This window comes from Cetorhinus maximus, chromosome 21, assembly GCF_964194155.1.
Source record: "Cetorhinus maximus chromosome 21, sCetMax3.hap1.1, whole genome shotgun sequence".
NCBI lineage: Eukaryota > Metazoa > Chordata > Chondrichthyes > Lamniformes > Cetorhinidae > Cetorhinus > Cetorhinus maximus.
Window position 1 is genome coordinate 11,127,445 of NC_135899.1, and position 19,710 is coordinate 11,147,154.

A 19,710-nucleotide genomic window follows, 5' to 3' on the forward strand; every position below is an offset into this window, starting at 1 on the left:
TCGGGAGCCTGCACATCTCATTGTAACAAAGGCATCTTCGACAGTGCGACGTTCTCTCAGTACTGGAAATCCGACACTGCAGCACTCCCTCAGGGATGAACCTGCAACAGTGTGGTGCTGCCTCAGTACTGACACTCCAACAGTGCACCATTCCCTCAGTATTGACCCTCCGACAGTGCGGCACTCCCTCAATACTGGACCTCGGACAGCACAGCACTCCCTCAGTACTGACCCTCTGACAATGCACCATTCCCTCAGCATTGACCCTCCGACAGTGCAACACTTCCTCAGTACTGACTGGCTGATGGTGCAGCACTCCCTCAGTACTGGCCCTCGGATAGTGCAGCACTCCCTGAGTGCTGACACTCCGACATTGCAGTGCTTCCTCAGTACTGACTCTCCAACAGTGCAGTACTCACTCATTAAACACCCACCAAACGTGCAGCACTCCATCAGTACTGACCCTTGGACAGTGCACTCGCTCAGTACTGACCATCTGACAATGGAACTCTCGGTCAGTGCTGACCCTGCAACAGGGTAGCACTCCCTCAGTACTGACCCGCCAACATTGCAGTGGTCCCCCAGTTCTGACCCTCAAATGTGCAGCACTTCAAAAGTACTGATCCTTTGACAGTGCAGCACTCCCTCAGTCCTGATCTCCAACAGTGCAGCACTCCCTCAGTACTGACCCTCTGACAGTGCAGCACTCCCTCAGTCCTGATCTCCAACAGTGCAGCACTCCCTCAGTACTGACCCTCTTACAGTGCAGCACTCCGTCAGTACTGATCCTCCGACAGTGCAGCACACCCTCAGTACTGATCCTTCGACAGTGCAGCACTCCTTCAGTACTGAACCTCCGACAGTGCAGCACTCCTTCAATAGTGAGCCTCCGACAGTGCAGCACTCCCTCAGTACTGACCCTCTGACAGTACAACACTCCCTCAGTGCTGACCCCCCAACAATTCAGCAGTCCCTCAGTACTACAGGTCTCAGCCTGGATTGTGTGTTCAAGTCTCTTTAACCAGAATTGAACTCACGTCTTTTTGACTGAGAACGGAGAGCACTACTCCTTACATATTGATGGGTAAGTGTAGGAACAAAGGATGGAGGATCAGGAAGAGAAGCCAACAGATGTTGAGGGTATGTCGGAGTGTTAGCAGGTTGTTATGGAACTGGAGCTGCAGAGAATGGAGAAAAGAATTGTGGAGAGTATCAGCTCCTCCTGGGAAGTTGAGGAGCCTTGGAGGTCCCATATTTACCTCATCCATGAGCAACCTCATTCCTTGCCTCTTTACCTATTTCCATGCCAACGCTTCCGTAGGCTGCGTACCTCCAAATATTCCTCTGCCAAACTGGAACAACTCTGTGGAATTGTTCTGTACTTCGGAGAATACTGAAGGATTGCTGCACTGTCGGAGGGTCAGTATTGAAGGAGTGCTGCACTGTCGGAGAATCAGTACTGAGGGAGTGCTGCAGTGTCAGAGGATCCGTACTGAAGGAGTGCTGCACTGTCGGAGGGTCAGTACTGAGGGTGTGCATCACTGTCGGAGGGTCAGTACTGAAGGAGTGCTGCACTGTCGGAGGATCAGTACTGAAGGAGTGCTGCACTGTCAGAGGATCAGTACTGAGGGAGTTCTGCAATGTCAGAGGATCAGTATTGAGGGAGTGCTGCACTGTCGGAGGGTCAGTATTGAAGGAGTGCTGCACTGTCGGAGGATCAGTACTGAAGGAGTGCTGCACTGTTAGAGGGTCAGTACTGAGGGAGTGCTGCACTGTCGGAGGATCAGTACTGAAGGAGTGCTGCAATGTCGGAGGATCAGTACTGAGGGAGTGCTGCACTGTCAGGGGGTCAGTACTGAAGGAGTGCTGCACTATTAGAGGGTCAGTACTGAGGGAGTGCTGCACTGTCAGAGGATCAGTACTGAAGGAGTGCTGCACTGTCGGAAGATCAGTACTGAGGGAGTGCTGCACTGTTGGCAGATCAGTACTGAAGGAGTGCTGCACTGTTGGTGGATCAGTACTGAAGGAGTGCTGCACTGTCGGAGGGTCAGTACTGAGGGAGTGCTGCACTGTCGGAGGATCAGTACTGAAGGAGTGCTGCACTTTCGGAAGGTCAGTACTGAAGGAGTGCTGCATTGTCGGAGGGTCAGTACTGAAGGAGTGCTGCCCTGTCGGAGGGTCAGTACTGAGGGAGCGTTGCGCTGTCGGAGGGTCAGTACTGTAGGAGTGCTGCACTGTCGGCGGATCAGTACTGAAGGAGTGCTGCACTGTCGGAGGGTCAGTACTGAAGGAGTGCTGCACTGTCAGAGGGTCAGTACTGAAGGAGTGCTGCACTGTCGGAAGGTCAGTACTGAAGGAGTGCTGCACTGTTGGAGGGTCAGTACTGAAGGAGTGCTGCACTGTCGGAGGGTCAGTACTGAAGGAGTGCTGCACTGTCGGAGGGTCAATAGTGAAGGAGTGCTGCACTGTCGGAGGGTCAGTACTGAGGGAGTGCTGCACTGTCGGAGTGTCAGTACTGAAGCAGTGCTGCACTGTCGGAGGGTCAGTACTGAAGAAGTGCAGCACTGTCGGAGGGTCAGTACTGAGGGAGTGCTGCACTGTCAGAGGCAGTACTGAAGGAGTGCTGCACTGTCGGAGGATCAGTACTGAGGGAGTGCTGCACTGTTGAAGGGTCAGTCCTGAAGGCGTGCTGCACTGTCGGAGGATCAGTACTGAAGGAGTGCAGCACTGTCGGAGGGTCAGTAGTGAAACAGTGCTGCACTGTTGGAGGGTCAGTACTGAGGGAGTGCTGCACTGTCGGAGGGTCAGTAGTGAAGCAGTGCTGCACTGTCGGAGGGTCAGTACTGAGGGAGTGCTGCACTGTCGGAGGGTCAGTACTGAGGGAGTGCTGCACTGTTGGAGGGTCAGTCCTGAAGGCGTGCTGCACTGTCGGAGGATCAGTACTGAGGGAGTGCTGCACTGTCGGAGGGTCAGTAGTGAAGCAGTGCTGCACTGTTGGAGGGTCAGTACTGAGGGAGTGCTGCACAGTCGGAGGGTCAGTACTGAGGGAGTGCTGCACTGTCGGAGGGTCAGTACTGAGCGAGTGCTGCACTGTCGGAGGGTCAGTACTGAGCGAGTGCTGCACTGTCGGAGGGTCAGTACTGAGGGAGTGCTGCTCTGTCGAGGATCAGTACTGAAGGAGTGCTGCATGTTTGGGTGATGGCATTTTGCAGTCAGCAGGTGATGGGTCCGAGGCCCTGGTTCCTGCAGTTCCGAGCTCGTAACCCACATTGGCACTTCAGGGCACCGGAAGATTTTTGAATGTTCAGGAATTCAGGAGGTGATGTGAGGACTTTGGCGGGTTCACAGGGATGAATAAAATTCATGGTATGAACCATGGAGGTTAATAGCAGAGGAGGAGGCCATTCAGTCATCACTACCCTTGCTGCCTCGGTCCAAAACCAATCCCACTGCCCCTTAACCCTATATCAATCCCAGACTAATCCCACTGTCTCCTTTTACCTGCACACACCCACAAATAACTCTGTAACTTTCTCTATTGCAAATATTTACCTAGTTTTGTCTGAATTGTTGGAATGATCAATGCTGTGACCACTCACTCTGCTGTTCCAGTTCCAACAATCCTTTACAAATTTCTGTGAGTCTCCCAACATTCTCTGAGTGAGCATTTCAAATTGTCATCATCGGTCTGTCCCTCAATTCGAGGGTGACTTCTACCCTAGGTCTGGAGTCAGGTATTTATTAATCAGTTTGAAATTAAATTCCAGCAGCTCCTCTGCCCAGAGTATTGGTTTGAGCCTCTGGATTACTCGTCCAGTGATATCACCACTACCCCACCATTTCCCCACAACACTCCTACACGGCATTGCAAAAGGACTTCATTAAGCACTTTGAGGCATTGTTGAAAGGTGCTTACAGAAATGCAAATCTTTCTTTTGTCAAACATGCAATAATCCCAGTACAATTCTTCTTCACTAAGCTGCATTATTCTCCCATTTATTGCTCAGTGATTACTTCCTCATTCTCGAAGCTTTTGACTCCTTGCTGGGGGCTGAGGACTGGAGTCCAAGTCAATGCTCGTCAGTTGCCCTGTGGAGAGGGGCAGTTTCCCTCGGGGTTGTAGTCTCACCAGTGTTCAGTGAGTGTCCGCTGTCATAGCTCCTGGGAGCGGAGTCTTTTCATAGTGGGCCTTCCCAACACAACACCCAATACTGGTGGCAAGGAGGAGGAAAGGAACAATATAACTGTTGTATATGTTATATCTTGGCTCTATGTAGAGATGACACACCAGCTTATGTGTGTAGGAACTTTAATTTACAGTGCTTTAAAATGTCTCCTCCATGCTTCAGCTCTGGCTTCCAGCTCTTTCTACAGTTTGTTTATTTTTCTGAGTCCACAGCCAGGCCTAAACAATCAAGCACAGTGAGCACCAATAGTAAACAGATTCACATAATCAAACATGAAAAAATTGAACACTGCCACGACGGAGACTAATACCCGCACCCCTCCAACAGGGATTGCCAGGAAACCTGACCATGAGGGAGGGGTTGGGAAAGAACTGATTCTAATTCCTGAATGGCCTATCCAAGATCAAACACATCTGGCCTGACTGGAGAGTGGAAGTCTGTAGGTCAGTTTTAAAAAAAAAATGTATTCTTGGGAGCGCCACTGATTGGCCAGCATTTATTGTCCATCCCCAATTGCCCTTGAGAAGGTGGTGGTGAGCCGGCTTCTTCAACAGCTGCAGTCCATGTGGTGAGTTTGGGGAGGGAGTCCTAGCGACGATGAAGGAACAGTGGTGTAGATCCAAGTCAGGGTGGTGTATGGCTTGGAGGAGAAATTGCAGGTGGTGGTGTTCCCATGCGCCTGCTGCCCTTGTCCTTCTAGGTGGTAGAATTTCAGGTTTGGAAGGTGCTGTCGAAGGAGCCTTGGTGCATCGTTGTAGTGCATCTTGTATATAGCTACTAGCATGCGTCGGTGGTGGAAGGACTAAATGTTGAAGGTGGTGGATGGTGTGCTGGTCAAGTGGGCTGCTTTGTCCTGGATAGTGTCAAGCTTCTGGAGTGTTGTTAGAACTGCACTCATCCTGGCAAGTGAATAGTACTCCATCACACTCCTGACTTGTGCCTTATAGGTGGTGGACAGGCTTTGGAGAGTGAGGAAGTGAGTTACTTGTTGCAGAATTGCCAACCTCTGACCTGCCCTTGTAGCCACAGTACTTATATGGCTGGCCCAGTTCAGTTTCTGGTACTTGATAGGGTAGACGTAGAGAAGATGTTTCCACTGTGGATGAGAGCAGAACTAGAGGCCATCAGTATATGACAGTCACTAATAAATCCATTTGGGAATTCAGGAGAATCTTCTTTACTCTCAGAGTGATGAGAATGTGAAACTTGCTCCCACAGGGAGTGGTTGAGGTGAACAGGATGGATGATTGCTTTCCTGGGCTTGAAATTACTACTTTGTTAATTAATACTTAATTAATTTGTGAGTAAGCGGATCAGTTGGTTTAGGCTATTCACAATGAGGTAAAATACAATCTTTCACATCCCTGTGCGCAGTTTTGGTTGTTATATTAAAGGAAGGATATACTTGCAGTGGAGGCGGTACAGTGAAGTTTCACTGAATTGGTCCCTGGGATGAGGGGTTGTCCTATGGTGAGAGGCTGAGTAAACTGGGTCTATATTCTCTGGAGTTTAGAAGAATGAGAGGTGATCTCATTGAAACCTACGAAATTCTGGAGGGAGTTGACAGGGTGGACACTGAGATTGTTTCCCCTGGTCAGAGAATCTAAAACACGGGGGCACAATCTCAGGATAAAGGGCCGATCATTTAGGACTGAGATGAGGAGAAATTACTTTACTCAAAGGATTGTGAATCTTTGGACTTCTCTACCCCAGAGGGTTGTGGATGCTGCATCATTGAATATACTTAGGGCTGGGATAGACAGATTGTTGGTCTCTCGAGGAATTAAGGGATATGGGAGCGGGTGGGAAAGTGGAGTTGAAGCCCAAGTTAAGGCATGTTAATAACGAATAGCGGAACAGCCTTGACGGGCCGAATGGTCTACTCCAGCTCCTATCTTGTGTGTTCTGGTGTACCTTCAAAGATATTTTGGCAGCCCAGTGAGAGACGACATTCTGGACAAATTTGCCAGTGTTTGCCTTTCCGGCGCACGATTCTGCGAGGATAGAGAATGCCAGAAATATTTTCATTACGGATTTCTATAACTTCATTCTTGGGATGTGGGGTGGCACCTGCAAGGACGGCATTTGATGCCCATCCGCCTGAGTTGCCCCGAGAGGTGGGTCGTCTTTCTGATAGCGGATTGGCACAGAGGGCAGTCAAAGGGTCGACCTCCTCATTGTGGGCCTGGAGTCACATATAAACCCAGACCTGGGTAAGGACGGCAGATCTCAAAATTTGTGGCTGATACAAAACTTGGAAGCATTGTGAACTGTGAGGAGGATAGTGATAAACTTAAAAAGGACACAGGCAGGTTGGCGGAATGGGCAGTCAAGGGGCAGATGAAATTTCATGACAAGAAGTGTGAAGTGATTCATATGGGTAGGAAGAACGCAAGAGAGACTAGATAAAATAAAGGGTACAATTATAAAGAGGGTGCAGGAGCAGGGGGACCTGGGTGTGTATGTGCATCATTGAAGGTGGCAGCACAGGTTAAGAGTACGGTTTAAGAAGCATACAGAATGCTAAGTTTTATTAACAGGGGCATAGAGTATAAAAGCAAGGAAGTTATGTTAAACCTGTATAAAACACTGGTTCAGCCTTAACTGGAGTATTGCACGCAGTTCTGGACACCGCACTTTAGGAAATATGTGAAGGCATTAGAGAATGCGATTCACGAGAATGCTTCCAGGGATGAGGACCTTCAGTTACATAGATTGAAGAAACTGGGACTGTTTTCTTTGGATAAGTGAAGGATGGGAGGAGATTTGATAGAGGTATTCAAAATCATGAGGGGTCTGGACAGAGTAGATAGGGAGAAACTGTTCCCATTGGTGGAAAGGTCAAGTGCCAGAAGGCACAGACCTAGGATGATTGGCAAAAGAAACAAAGGCGACATGAGGAAAAACCTTTTCGCGCAGCGAGTGGGTGGGGTCTTGCGTGCACTACCCGAGAGTGTGGTGGAGGCAGGGTCGATTGAGGCTTTCAAAAGGCACCATCGCTGTATCAATTTGCAAGGCTGCAGGTAAAAGGCAGGGGAGTGGCAGTAGGTGACCAGCTCCTTTAGAGGGCCAGTACAGACAGGACAGGCTGAATGGATTCCTTCCCTGAGGGGACATTGGTGAACCAGTGGGTTTTTAATGACAGATTAACATTCATTTTTAATGATGACTTTGTTATTTAATCATTTAATTAATTTTTTTAATCGATTGAATTTAAGTTGAATCCTCGAACTGCCACACTGGGATTGGAACTCACACTCCCTGGATGATTAGTCCAGTAACAAAACTGGAAAAACCTATGGTCACAACGGAGAGAATCGCTGTTCAGCCTATGGAACTGCACCACAAAAAAGCCTGAAATTGGAAGACTCAAATACTCATCAAGGATTACAACAATTAATTCAATGTAATTTGACACAAAATACCGATTTAACATTCCATCATTGATGAATGTGGGGAGGCGATGGCGTAGTGGTATTGTCACTGGGCTAGTAATCCAGAGACCCAGGGTAATGCTTTGGGGACCAGGGTTCAAATCCCCCCACAGCAGGTGGTGGAACTTGAATTCAATAAAAATCTGGAATTAAAAGTCTAATGAAACCATTGACAATTGTTGTAAAAACCCATCTAGTTCACTAATGCCCTTTAGGGAAGGAAATTCTGCTACATGTGACTTCAGACCCACAGCAATGCGGTTGACTCTTAAATACCCTCTGAACAAGGCCAATTAGGGATGGGCAATAAATGCTGGCCTAGCATGTGCACATAGATTAATTCGCACCCACTGTAACAAGCACCTTCAGGAGAGCTTCTAAAGTATTCTCCCCTACTTTTAAGGGCAAAACTCATAGCACTGTTGCCCTGAGTCTGCAGGTTGAGTACCACACAAATCTAGGCTGACACGTCCGCGGCAGCACTGAGGGAGCGCCAAACAGTCAGAGGCATCGTCTCTCGGATCAGATGTTAAACTGAAGCACCCCCTCCCCCACCCCCACCCCGTCTGCTTTCCCAGTTGGACTGTTTGGAAGAAGAGCAGGGGAGTTCTCCCCAGTGTCCAGAACTAAACATATAACTGTCAGTCAACATTGCTAAAAATCAGCAGATAATCCAGACGTTGTCACGCTGCTTTTCTTGCATTGTTTTTTTAAGAATTATTTCATTGGCTGTAAAGCTCTTTGGGATGTTCTGAGGTTGTGAAGGGAGAGGTAGAAATGAAAGCCTTTCTCCATCTTTCCACTTCCTCCGCATAAGAAACACACGGCCCTTTCTGGAAGAGGAACTAGCTTGAGAAAAGGCCGCAGACCGAGGAGGACTCCGACCCTGGTCCACAGGGTGAGGGAGACCCCAGCACCAGTCCGCAGAGTCAGAGAGACCACGACGCCAGTCTGCAGAGCGAGGGAGACCCCAACAGCAGTCCTCAGAGCGAGGGAGACCCCAATACCAATCCATAGAGCAAGGGAGACCAGTCCGCAGAGCATGGGAGACCCCAACACCAGTCCGCGGAGCGAGCGCGACCCCAATACCAATCCAGAGTGAGGGAGGCCAGTCCACAGAGCGAGGAAGACCAGTCTGCAGCGCGAGGCAGACCCTGGTGGCAATCCACAGAGCAAGGGACTCCTCTACAATAGCCCAGTGTCCGCAGCAGCCATGGTTAGCTGGGCTAACTTACAGTTGTCGGCTGTGGTCTTGCCATGTTGCTCTTTGAGGTGCCTGCGGAGGGCAGGTTTGTGGGCGAAGCTCATGTTGCAGTAGTGGCAGTGGTGAGGCCTGGCGCCGCTGTGAAGGTTCATGTGATCCTTCAGCGAGCGGTTCTGGGTGAACGTCTTGCCGCAGACGGTGCAGAGGTAAGGCTTGATGCCTGTATGCACGTGGACGTGCCTGGCCAGGTTGACCCGCTGGCTAAACACCTTGCCACACCTGGGGCACATGAAGAGCTTATGGGCCTTCATGTGGGCCACCAGATGCTCCGGGTGCTGGAAGGCCTCTGCACACTCGCTGCAGTGAATGGGCTGGGGGCAGGGGGCAGCTGGGGTTCCCTGAGGGCTGGGGAGAGCCCGGGGCCTGACGGAGCAGGCGGCCCCGCACTCCTCACTGGCCGAGCTGTCCTCGTCCTCGGGGAAGCCGCCGCCGATCAGAACGCAGCCCTCCTCATCATCGGTCGCCTCGGAGAAATCGGGGCAGGCCGGTTGCCGGGACACGCTTGGCCGGCTTCCAGAAGGTTCTGCCACCGGGCTGTCCGCATCGATGATTACATAAAGGTCATCGGCCTCTTCGTTCTCCTCAGACTCCGACTTGATCTCGGCCTCCTCCTGGGCCTGGGACTCAATTTGGGCCTGCGCCTCCGGACCGCAGCCATCATCCTTGATCTTGATGCGGGGGTCGATATACCTGGACAGTGCCCGCCTGCACTCCTCCACCACGTGGTCCATCTGCAGGTAGCTGGCCGTCGTCAGGTAGTTCACCACCTCCTTGAAGGGGAAGTCCAGTGCCCCGGTGTAGCACGAGAGCAGCAGGCGGGAGAGCATCTCCGCCCCCTCGCTCAGCGCCACCCGTACCTCCTTGGACGGGTTGAGGAGGAACTGGTCGCGCAGGAAGGGGGAGCAGGCTGCCAGCACCACCCGGTGCCCGGGGAACCTCAGCTGCTCCGTCACGATGGTCACGTCGCAGAAACGCTTCTCCAGGCGCAGCTGGTTCATCTTCTTCAAGGTCGTTGACTCATGATGAAGAAACTGGAACTGAAGAACCTCTCCTGACGCCATTGCTTTTCAAACTGTTTAAAATAAAGAAACCAAAAGTCTGTAAAACTACTGCTGATAATTACATGACACAGAAACAGGCCATTCAGCCCAACCAGTCCATGCTGGTGTTTATGCTTCACTCGAGCCTCTTCCTTCTTTCCTCATTTAAATCTATCATTGTAACCCTCTATCCCCTTCCCCCTCATCTACTTGTCTAGCTTCCCGTTAAATATATCCATACTATTCACTTCAACCACTCCCTGTGGTAGCAAGTTCCACATTCTAGCCACTCTTTGGGTCAAGAAATTTGGTCCGAATTCCCGATTGGATTTATTAGTGACTATCTTCTATTGACGACCTCTAGTTATGTTCTTCCCCATATAAAGGAACATTCTCTCTGTATTCACTCTATCAAAACCTTTCATAATTTTAAATTAGGTCACCCCTCAGCCTTTGTTCTTTCAAGAGGAAAGAGATTATGCCTGTCAATCCTTTCCGGGTATGTATCCTTGTAAATTTCCTCTGCAACCCCGCCAATGCCTCTATATCCTTCTTAAAATACGGCGACCAGAACTGCAGGCACTACTTTCAGTGTGGCTTAACCAAGGTTCACTACAGATTCAGCATAATTTCCCAACTTTTTAATTCTATCCCTCTGGAAATAAAGCCTAGTGCTGAGTTTACTTTTTTTATGGCCTTGCTAACTTGTGGTACAATTTTTAGTGATTGGCGTATTTGTATTTGGAGATCCCTTTGTTCCTCTACCCCACTTAAGACTTGCACCTTCCACGCAATGAGTGACCTCCCAATTCTTCTTACCAAAAGGTACGACCTCACATTTATCTGTGTTGAACTTCATTTGCCAATTATTTCCCTATTCTGCAAGTTTATTAATGTCCTCCTGTAATTTGTTCCAGTCCTCTTCAGTATTGACTACCATCTCAATTTGGTGTCATCTGCAAGTTTAGAAATTGTGTTTTTGATAATGATACCACAGGGAGCCTTGTGGCGCAGCGGGTAGAGTCCCTGCCTCTGAGCCAGAAGTTCCGGGTTCAAGTCCCACTCCAGGATTCGATAACTACTGAAGGTGTGTTCGTCACGTGGCCAAACACAACTGTCAACCTGCAAATCTTTTGGGATGGCAGGCGTGTAAGAGCGGGAGAGATTCCTGGTCAGCCACATGATGGAAAGAACATTGGGGCCACAGCAACTCGGGCTTCCCGTGTGGATTGTAACACACCATCACCACAGGGAATGGTTGAGGCAAATAATATTGATGCGTTTAAATGGGAACTAGATAAGCAAAAAGGAGAAAGGAATAGAAAGACATACTGATAGGGTGGGAGGAAGCTAGTATGGAGAATAAACACCAGCGGGGGCTGAATGGCCTGATTCTGTGCTATAAATACTTATGTAACAGAGACATACATGGCGGGAGTTGGGGTAGGGGAATCTAATTCTGTGACTGTACAGCTTCACATGGAAGCCACAGGTCAATGACATTTCAGCCTCAATATGCCCAGGCCAAGGGGGAGAAAAGAAAAATACAAGAATCTCAGCCAGGATCTCACAGCGCTGAAAGAGGCGATTCGGCCCATTGTATCTGTGCTAGCTCTTTGGTCAAGCTATCCGATCAGTTCCTCTCCCATTCTCTTTCCCCATAACCCAGCGCATTTTTTTTCCTTTTCAAGTATTTATCCAACATTTCGTTACATCTTAAAAGTTATTATTGAACTGGCTTCATGGAGAGACAATATAAAATAAAGGATACAACTCTAAAGGGGGTGCAGAAGCAGTGGGACAGGGGTAAATGTGCACAAGTCATTGAAGGTGGCAGGACAGGCTGAGAGACCAATTAATAAAGCATACAGTACCCTGGGTTTACTAATAGAGGCATAGAGTACAAGAGCAAGGAGGCTATGTTGAACTTGTATAAGACACTATTTTGGCCTCAACTGGAGGACTACGTCTAGTTCTGGGGACTGTACTTTGTAAAGACACCGGAGAGAGTGCCGGAAAAATTGATGAGAATGGTTCCAGAGATGAGAAACTTCAGTGATGAAGATAGATTGGAGAAGTTGGGTCTGTTTTCCCTTTTGAAGAGAAGTCTGAGAAGAGATTTGATAGACGGGATCCAGGAGCATGAGGGGTCTGGACAGAATCGAAAGGGAGAAACCGTTCCCACTTGTGAAAGGATCGAGGACGAGATGGTAGGGGTTTAAGGTAAGTGGCAAAGGAAGCAAAAGCGACACAAGTAAAAACCTTTTTCACGCAGTGAGTGGTTAAGATCTGGAATGCGCTGCCTGAGAGTGTGGTGGCGGCAGGTTCAATCGAGGCACTTGAAATGGAATTAGACTGTTATCTGAAAAGGAAGATGTGCAGGGTTATGGGGAGAATGTGGGGGAATAGCACTAATGAGTTTTCATTCGAGAGCCGGTGCAGACATGCTGGGCCAAATGGCCTCCTTCTGCACTGTAACAATTGTGTGATTTCACCGCCCATTCAGGTAGCACATTCCAGATCACAACAATTTGCTGAGTAAAAATATTTCTCTTTATCTTCCTCTTTTTTTTTGTCAATTATCTCAACTCTGTGACCTCATGCCAATCTTTATCAAGGCCCCACATAATTTTGAACACCTCGACTGAATCCCCCCACCTGAGCCTTCTCTGTTCTAAGGAGAACAATCTCGGTTTCTTCAGTATCTCCACATGACTGAAGGAAGCCACTCATTCAAGTAATATTTCCTCTGCACTTTCTCCAAGTCCTGGGCAAGTTGTGAAATCAAATTGATCAGCCCCTTGCCAGCAACATCTGGACACATGGTGCAGGGCTTGAACATATTCCTTTTGGTCACTTGGTAGTACAGAATTTGAGTATGGCTGAAAAAAAAGACATGCTATCAAAGCTTTTTGTCTTGCACTCAGCAAGATAGCTAACAAGAAATTACCAACAGTAAAGGGAACAACAATTTATACTGTATGAGAAGAGAGTGTCGATTGGTTGCCAAGTGGATTCTGATTGGTGGAGGTGTTGCCATGGACAATGCAGCATGGAACAGTTGACTGCTCAGCTTTGTTCAAATTCAAACCAGGCAGGTTGATTCTGATTGGTCAACGCATTGCCCTGGGGAATGAACCAGGGAATGACTGTTCCCCAAGCTTTTGTTTAGTCAAAAAAGGTGCAATGTGTGGACATGTTCCTTCTGTCTGCAAAGGACAGGGCTCTGTATGTGAACATATGTGGCTTCTAGCATGCATAAGTGAGGCACACTGTGAGCCCAACTGATAATCTTAAATTGGTTTTCAGTGTAATTGGGATTTAGCAGGTGTTGTCCAATTGCGGAATCAAGTCTAATGTTGGACACTGTTTTTGAGTTTTGCAAGCATGGGCTGGTTGGTTATGGTCAGTACTTTGCCTGTTGTGAACAGTCAAAGGGACGTGCTGTTTGATATTCCTTTTATTCTTTTTGTTTGCAGAGAACAGGTCTCTGCGCCTTTTCCTGAATTACCTGGGAGCTTGGGGAGCCTATAGTTCCCCATTGCTTTCCCCATGGCAACGCCTCAGCAAATCAGAGTCAACTTGCCAACCAATCTGCATGCCTTTTCTCCTGTGGTGTAAATTATTGTGGTATAAATTGTTATTTGAAATTTGGCATTCTTGCATTTGTCCTGATGAGTGCAAGACGAAAAGCTTTGACAAAATAACTTGCTTTTCAGCAGTATTCAAGTTCTGTTCGAGATTGGAAGAGCAATAGAGATAGGTGATTCCATAGTTAGGGGAATAGACAGGGATTTCTGCAGCCACAGACATAAATCCAGGATGGTGTTTGTTGCCTCTCTGGTGCCAGGGTCAAAGATGTCACTGGGTGGCTGCAGAGCACCCTGAGGAGGAAGGTTGAACAACTAGCAGTTGTGTTCCACATTAGGACCAATGGCATAGGCAGAAAGAGGGATGTGGTCCTGTAGTCAGAACTTAGGGAGCTAGGTAGGAAATTAGCAAGCAGGACCTCAAAAGTATTCATCTCTGGATTACTCCTAGTAACGTCCACGAGTGAGTACAGAAACAGGAGGATAAGACAGATGAATGAGTGGCTGGAGAGATGGTGCAGGAGGGAGGGATTTAGATTCTTGGGACACTGGGACTGGCTCTGGGGGAGATGGGACCTGTACAGGCTGGATGGGTTGCACCTAAAGAGATTCCAGGACTGAGTTCCTTGTGGGGCAATTTACTAATGCTATTGGGGAGGGTTTAAACTAACTTGGCAGGTGTGTGGGAGCCAGGAGATAATATCAGAAAGGAATATCAAGGTGCATAGCACATTGGGAGAGATAGAAAATGGTAAGCTATTAGATGGGTTCAGAGTAAGGGAAACAGTAATAAATTCTAAATCAGGTCTACTCAACATCGTATGTATGTATGTAAAGGTCAATAAGATTGGTGAGTTACAGGTGCACATTGCCATGTGGAATATATGATGTTGTGCCTATAACAGAGACCTGGCTCAAAGAAGGGCAGGACTAGGTGTAAAATATTCCTGGATACAAGGTATTCAGGAAAGATAGGAAAGGAAGAAAAGGGGGAGGGGTGTCAATATTGATTAAGAATAGCATTGAGGTGCTGGAGAGAGACAGATGTCCCAGAGGAGTCAAAGACAGAATCTATTTGGCTAGAGCTAAAGAATGAAAAAGATTCAATTACATTGCTTTAGTGATGGCCTATAGACTTATAGACTAGGACTTTTTAGTCACCTCAGGGCCCACAACTCTAGAGTGAAAGAAAGTCATTGTGGGTCTCTAGGGACTGCATTGGAAGAGGCCACCAACCTGTGGGAAAGATGGAGAGGAACAAACTTGCAAGGAAATTATAGAGAAGTACAAGTATTATAGAGTAGTTAGAATGGGGGAATTTAGTTATCCAAATATAGATTGGGATAGCAGTAGTGTAAAGGGCAAAGAGGGGCAAGAGGCCCTACAGTGTGTTCAGGAAAATTTTCTACAGCACTGTTTCCAGTCCAATTAGAAAAGAGGCACTGCTAGACCAGGTTCTTGGAAATGAGTCGGCCAAGGTGATCAAACGTCAACGGGGGAACAATGAGGGGACAGTGATCATTGTGTCATAAGGTTTTGTTTGGATATGGAGATGGACAAAGAACATTTCAGAGTAAGAATAATTAACTATCAACATCCTGGAGGTTACCATTGACCAGAAACTGAACTGGGCTAACTATATAAATATTGTGGCTACAAGAGCAGGTCAGAGGCTATGAGTCCTGCGATGAGTAACTCATCTCCTGACTCCCCAAAGCCTGTCCACCATCTACAAGGCACAAGTGAGGAGTGTGATGGAATACTCTCCACTTGCCTGGATGAGTGCAGCTCCCACAACACTCAAGAACCTTGACACCATCCAGGACAAAGCAGTCTGCTTGATTGGCACCACATTCACTCCCTCCACCACCAACACACAATAGCAGCAGCGTGTACCATCTACAAGATGCACTGCAGGAATTTACCAAGGTTCCTACGACAGCACCTTCCAAAACCACAACTGCTACCATCTAGAAGAATGAGGGCAGCAGATAGATGGGAACACCATCAGATGGGAGTTCCCCTCCAAGTCACTCACCATCTTGACTTGGAAATATATTGCACTTCCTTCACTGTCGCTGGAATCCTGGAACTCCCTCCCTAACAGCACTGTGGCTGTACCTTCACCACATGGACTGCAGTGGTTCAAGAAGGCAGCTCACTACCACCATCTCAAGGGCAACTAGGGATGGGCAATAAATGCTGGCCCAGCCAGCGAAGCCCACATCCAATAAATGAATGAATTAAAAAAAACTGGGGGAAATCCAACTTCAATGGGGTAAAAATGGACCTGACCCAGATAAATTGTAATCAAAGGTTGGCAGGAAAAATGGTAGCTGAACAATGGGATACCTTTAAAGAAGAGATAGTTTGGGATGAAGGGGAAAGGTAGGGCAAACAAAACCAGAGCTCCCTGGATGATAAAAGAGATTAAGACGAAGCAGAAAAAGTATGCTTATGACTGATGTCAGGTAGATAGTACAACGGAGAACCAGGCTGAATATAGAAGATTCAAGGGGGAAGTGAAAATGAAAATAAGAGAAGTAAAGAGAGAGTATGAGAAGAGACTGGCAGCGAATATAAAATGGCATCCCAAAGTCTTTTATAGGCATATAAATAGTATAATTGTGGTAAAAGGAAGAGTGAGACCAATTAAGGGCCAAAAAGTGATATATACATGGCAGCAGAGGGCATAGCTGAGGTATTAAATTTAATACTCTGCATCTGTCTTTACCAAAAAAGAAGATTCTACCCAGGTCATGGTGAAAGAGGAGGGTGTTCAGAAACTTGGAAGGTTTAAAATTGATAAGGAAGAGGTATTGGATAGACTGTCTGTACTTAAAGTTGATATGGCAGCAGGACTGGATGAGATACATCCAAGGATACTGAAGAAAGTGAGAATAGAAATTGCAGAGGCACTGGCCATTATTTTTCAGTTTTTCTTAGACTCAGAGGTGGTGTCAGCAGGCTGAAGAATTGCAAATGTCACACCCTTGTTCAAAAAGTGGTGTAAAGCTAAGCCCTTGCAACTACAGGCCAATCAGTTTAACTTCAGTGGTGGGGAAAATATCTAGAACCAATAATTCTGGACAAAATTAATAGTTACATGGACAAATGTGGGTTAATTAAGGAAAGCCAGCATGGATTTCGGAAGGGAAAATTATGCTTAACTAACTTGCTGGAGTTTTTTGAAAAGGTAACAGAGAGGGCCGATGAGGGCGATACTATCGAGACATTTGATGCAGTGCCATGCAACAGACTTTTGAGAAATGTATAGCTCATGGAATAAAAGGGACAGTAGCAACAGGGATACAAAATTGGTTGAGTGACAGGAGATAAAGAATAATGGTTAATGGATGTTTTTTGGGGCGGAGGAAGCTTTGTAGTGGAGTTCTGCAGAGGCCGGTATTGGGACCCTTGCTTTTCCTGATACCGACTAATGGCCTGGAGTGCAGGGCACAATTTCAAAATTTGCACATGATTCAAAACTTGGAAGTATTGTGAACTGTGAAGACCATGGTGTAGAACTTCAAAAAGCCATAGACAATGGAATGGGTGGACAAGTGGCAGATGAAGTTCGATGCAGGGAAATGTGAAGTGATTCATTTCGGTCAGCAGAACACAGAAAGACAATATAAAATAAAGGGTACAATTGTAAAGAGACTGCAGGAAAAGAGGGGCCTGGGTGTATACGTGCATAAGTCATTGAAGGTGGCAGGATAGGTTGGGAGAGCACTTAATAAAGCATACATATCCTAGGCTTTATTAACAGGGGCATAAAACATAACAGCCAGGAGGTTATGTTAAACTTGTACAAAAACACCACTTCAGCCTCAACTGGAGTATTGTGTCCAGTTCTGGACGCCATACCTTAGGAAGGATGTGATGTAGAGAGTGCAGAAAAGACGCATGAGAATGGTTCCAGGGATGGGGAACTTCAGTTATGTAGATACGTTGTTTTCCTTGGAGAAGAGAAGGTTCAGAGGAGATTTGATAGTGGTATTCAAAATCATGGGGAGTCTGGATAGGGACAAACTGTTCCCACCTGTGAATGCATCAGGAACGAGAAAGCGCAGATTTAAGCTAATTGGCAAATGAAGCAACGGGGACACGAGGAGAAACTTTTTCATGCAGAAAGTGGTTAGGATCTGGAATACACTTGTCTGCGAGTGTGATGGAGGCAGGTTCAATTGAAGCATTCAACAGAGAATTGAACTGTTATCTGAAAAGGAATAATGTGCAGGATTACGGGGAGAAGGCAGGGCAGTAACACTAGATGAGTTGCTCATTTTGGAGAGCTGACGCAGAAGTGATGGGCCGAATAGCCTCCTTCCATGCTGTACCTGTTTTGCAATTCTGTTAAAATGAAAATTGTTTACATTGAATTTGGAAGGGAAAAATGTTTCATTGTTTTAAATTTGGTGCACATTAAATTTCTTTGGGGGGGTTTAAAAGGAAATAAATTATTGTGCAAATGGGCACAAGGTTCATAAAGTTGGTGGTGGTGGGGCTGCAATGAGGCGGTTCATTTGCGGAGATGGTGTTATGGTGGTAATGTCATTGGACTATTAATCCAGAGGCCCAGGCTACTGCTCTGGGGACACTGGTTCAAATCCCAGCATGATAGCTGGTGGAGTTTAAATTCAATTAATAAAATCTGGAACTATAAAGCTGGTCTCAGTAATGGTGACCATGAAGCTATCACCGACTGTGTTTAAAAACGCATCTGGTCCACTAATGTCCTCTGGGGAACGGAAGCCGCTGACCTTACCTGGTCTGGCCTACATGTGACTCCAGGCCCACAGCAATGTGATTAACTGTTAGCTACCCTTTTCAACTGAGTAAGCCACTCAGTTTAAGGGCAATCAGCAATGAAAGCATAAAGAGAGATTCGGGGGACGCTGAAACAAAAACAGAAAATACTGGAAAAACTCAGCAGGCCTGACAGCATCTGTGGAGCAAGAAAAACAAAGTTAACGTTTCGAGTCGGTATGACCCTTCTCCTTTAAGAGCGCAGGCCCTTTAAGGGAAGGCCGCGCCCACTCCTCTGTCCCCGCCCCCTCCCGCTGGTTAGGCCTCGCCCCTGCGCCATGACGTCACGGGCCGGGAGCCATGGCTTCCCTGGATGCTGAGGTGAGAGAGTCGCTGAGCGGAGGGAATTCCTCTTTCCGATTAAAAACCGCCGCCCCTTCTCTTCTCACCCGGGCCGCTCGGACTCCTCTTTCCCCCATCCCCATCCAATCCTATTCCGGCTTACATCTAAAACCGAGGCCTTTTCCCCTCCCTCGCTCCTCCGTTGGCTCCGAGTCCACGGCGGCCATGGGTCTGGGGCGCTTTGTGAGGCGGAGAGGTGTTTGGTGGGGGGGGAGGAGGAGGAGGAGGAGGAGGAGGTGGAGGTGGGTGATTGATTGACAGATGGAACCCCAGACCCTGTGTAGCGCAGTAGCTCCACCCGTTGGCTTGCGGGAGGCATGCGTTAGGCAGGGTTAGGGGTTAGGCGGCGATGCTTGACTGTTACCACGCAACATGTGTAACGCATCGGTTCCATCCCATTGGATTGCGAGGGGCATGCGTTATGCAAGGTTCAGGGCGGGGGGCGGCCTGCGGGGTGGTGGACGATCGACTTTCAAACCCCATAAACTGTGTAACGCGTAAACTTCCTCTTGCCGGTGGCGTGCGGTTATGCGTTATACAGGGTTCATGGTGGGGGGGGTGTTGGGGAAGGGGAGAAAGGGAGAGGCATATAGTGTGATTGAGCACCGATCCCTGTAACCTGTATAGTATATTAGTTCCCTCACGTTAGCTTGCGCGATGTGCGTTATTCAGGGTTTGGGGTGCGAGGCCGGCCAGCCCCAACGATAGACATGCTGCCTTGTTGCTGTTTCCCCCTCCCCCCGCGCATACATTTGACAAACTTGCAAGCTTGGGATTCCGAATAGTTACTTTCTTCCCAGCTCAGAATAAAACTCCCATTTTATGTACTACTTCTAAACAGTACATTTTTAAAACTGCACTTTCTTCACAGAATTTTAAAATGCAATCACACACACGAAAACTTGCAGTGTCCATTGCTCCACTAGTTCAGTTCCCATTCTGTTTACCAACCTTGCAGATCCTTCGCATAGGACTTGCAGCAGGAGCAGTCATTTCCCCTTGACATACAGTGGCATTACCATTGATGAATACCCCACTATC

General features: G+C 47.8%; 2 protein-coding genes across 10 annotated transcripts in view; one reads left to right on the forward strand and one right to left on the reverse strand.

Moving 5' to 3' along the window:
* Window positions 1–6,900: 6,900 nt before the first annotated feature.
* LOC144695651 (zinc finger and BTB domain-containing protein 12-like) lies at window positions 6,901–18,853 on the reverse strand. 3 transcript variants are annotated; one of them, XM_078566570.1, is made up of 2 exons: window positions 18,773–18,853; window positions 6,901–9,957 (listed from the first exon to the last, which is right to left on the reverse strand). In XM_078566570.1, exon 2 carries the CDS (start codon window positions 9,944–9,946, stop codon window positions 8,807–8,809), a length of 1,140 nt encoding a protein of 379 aa, XP_078422696.1. In that variant the 5' UTR covers window positions 9,947–9,957; window positions 18,773–18,853; the 3' UTR covers window positions 6,901–8,806. The 3 variants fall into 3 exon arrangements, with proteins under 3 accessions (XP_078422696.1, XP_078422697.1, XP_078422698.1); XM_078566571.1 differs by having other exon boundaries at window positions 18,717–18,820; XM_078566572.1 differs by lacking the exon at window positions 18,773–18,853 and adding an exon at window positions 17,386–18,460.
* The window catches only part of LOC144695650 (histone-lysine N-methyltransferase EHMT2-like), an 83,102-nt gene continuing 82,004 nt past the window's right edge, over window positions 18,613–19,710 (forward strand). For all 7 annotated transcript variants that reach the window (XM_078566565.1, XM_078566562.1, XM_078566568.1 and 4 more), the window contains exon 1: window positions 18,613–18,648. In XM_078566565.1, the coding sequence (XP_078422691.1) occupies window positions 18,628–18,648 (21 nt within the window). In that variant the 5' untranslated portion in view covers window positions 18,613–18,627. The remainder of the gene's footprint in view (window positions 18,649–19,710) is intronic.

Bases quoted from the DNA above. Each gene is read 5' to 3' on its own strand.
- LOC144695651 (XM_078566570.1), bottom strand. From the start codon at position 9,946: ATGGCGTCAGGAGAGGTTCTTCAGTTCCAGTTTCTTCATCATGAGTCA.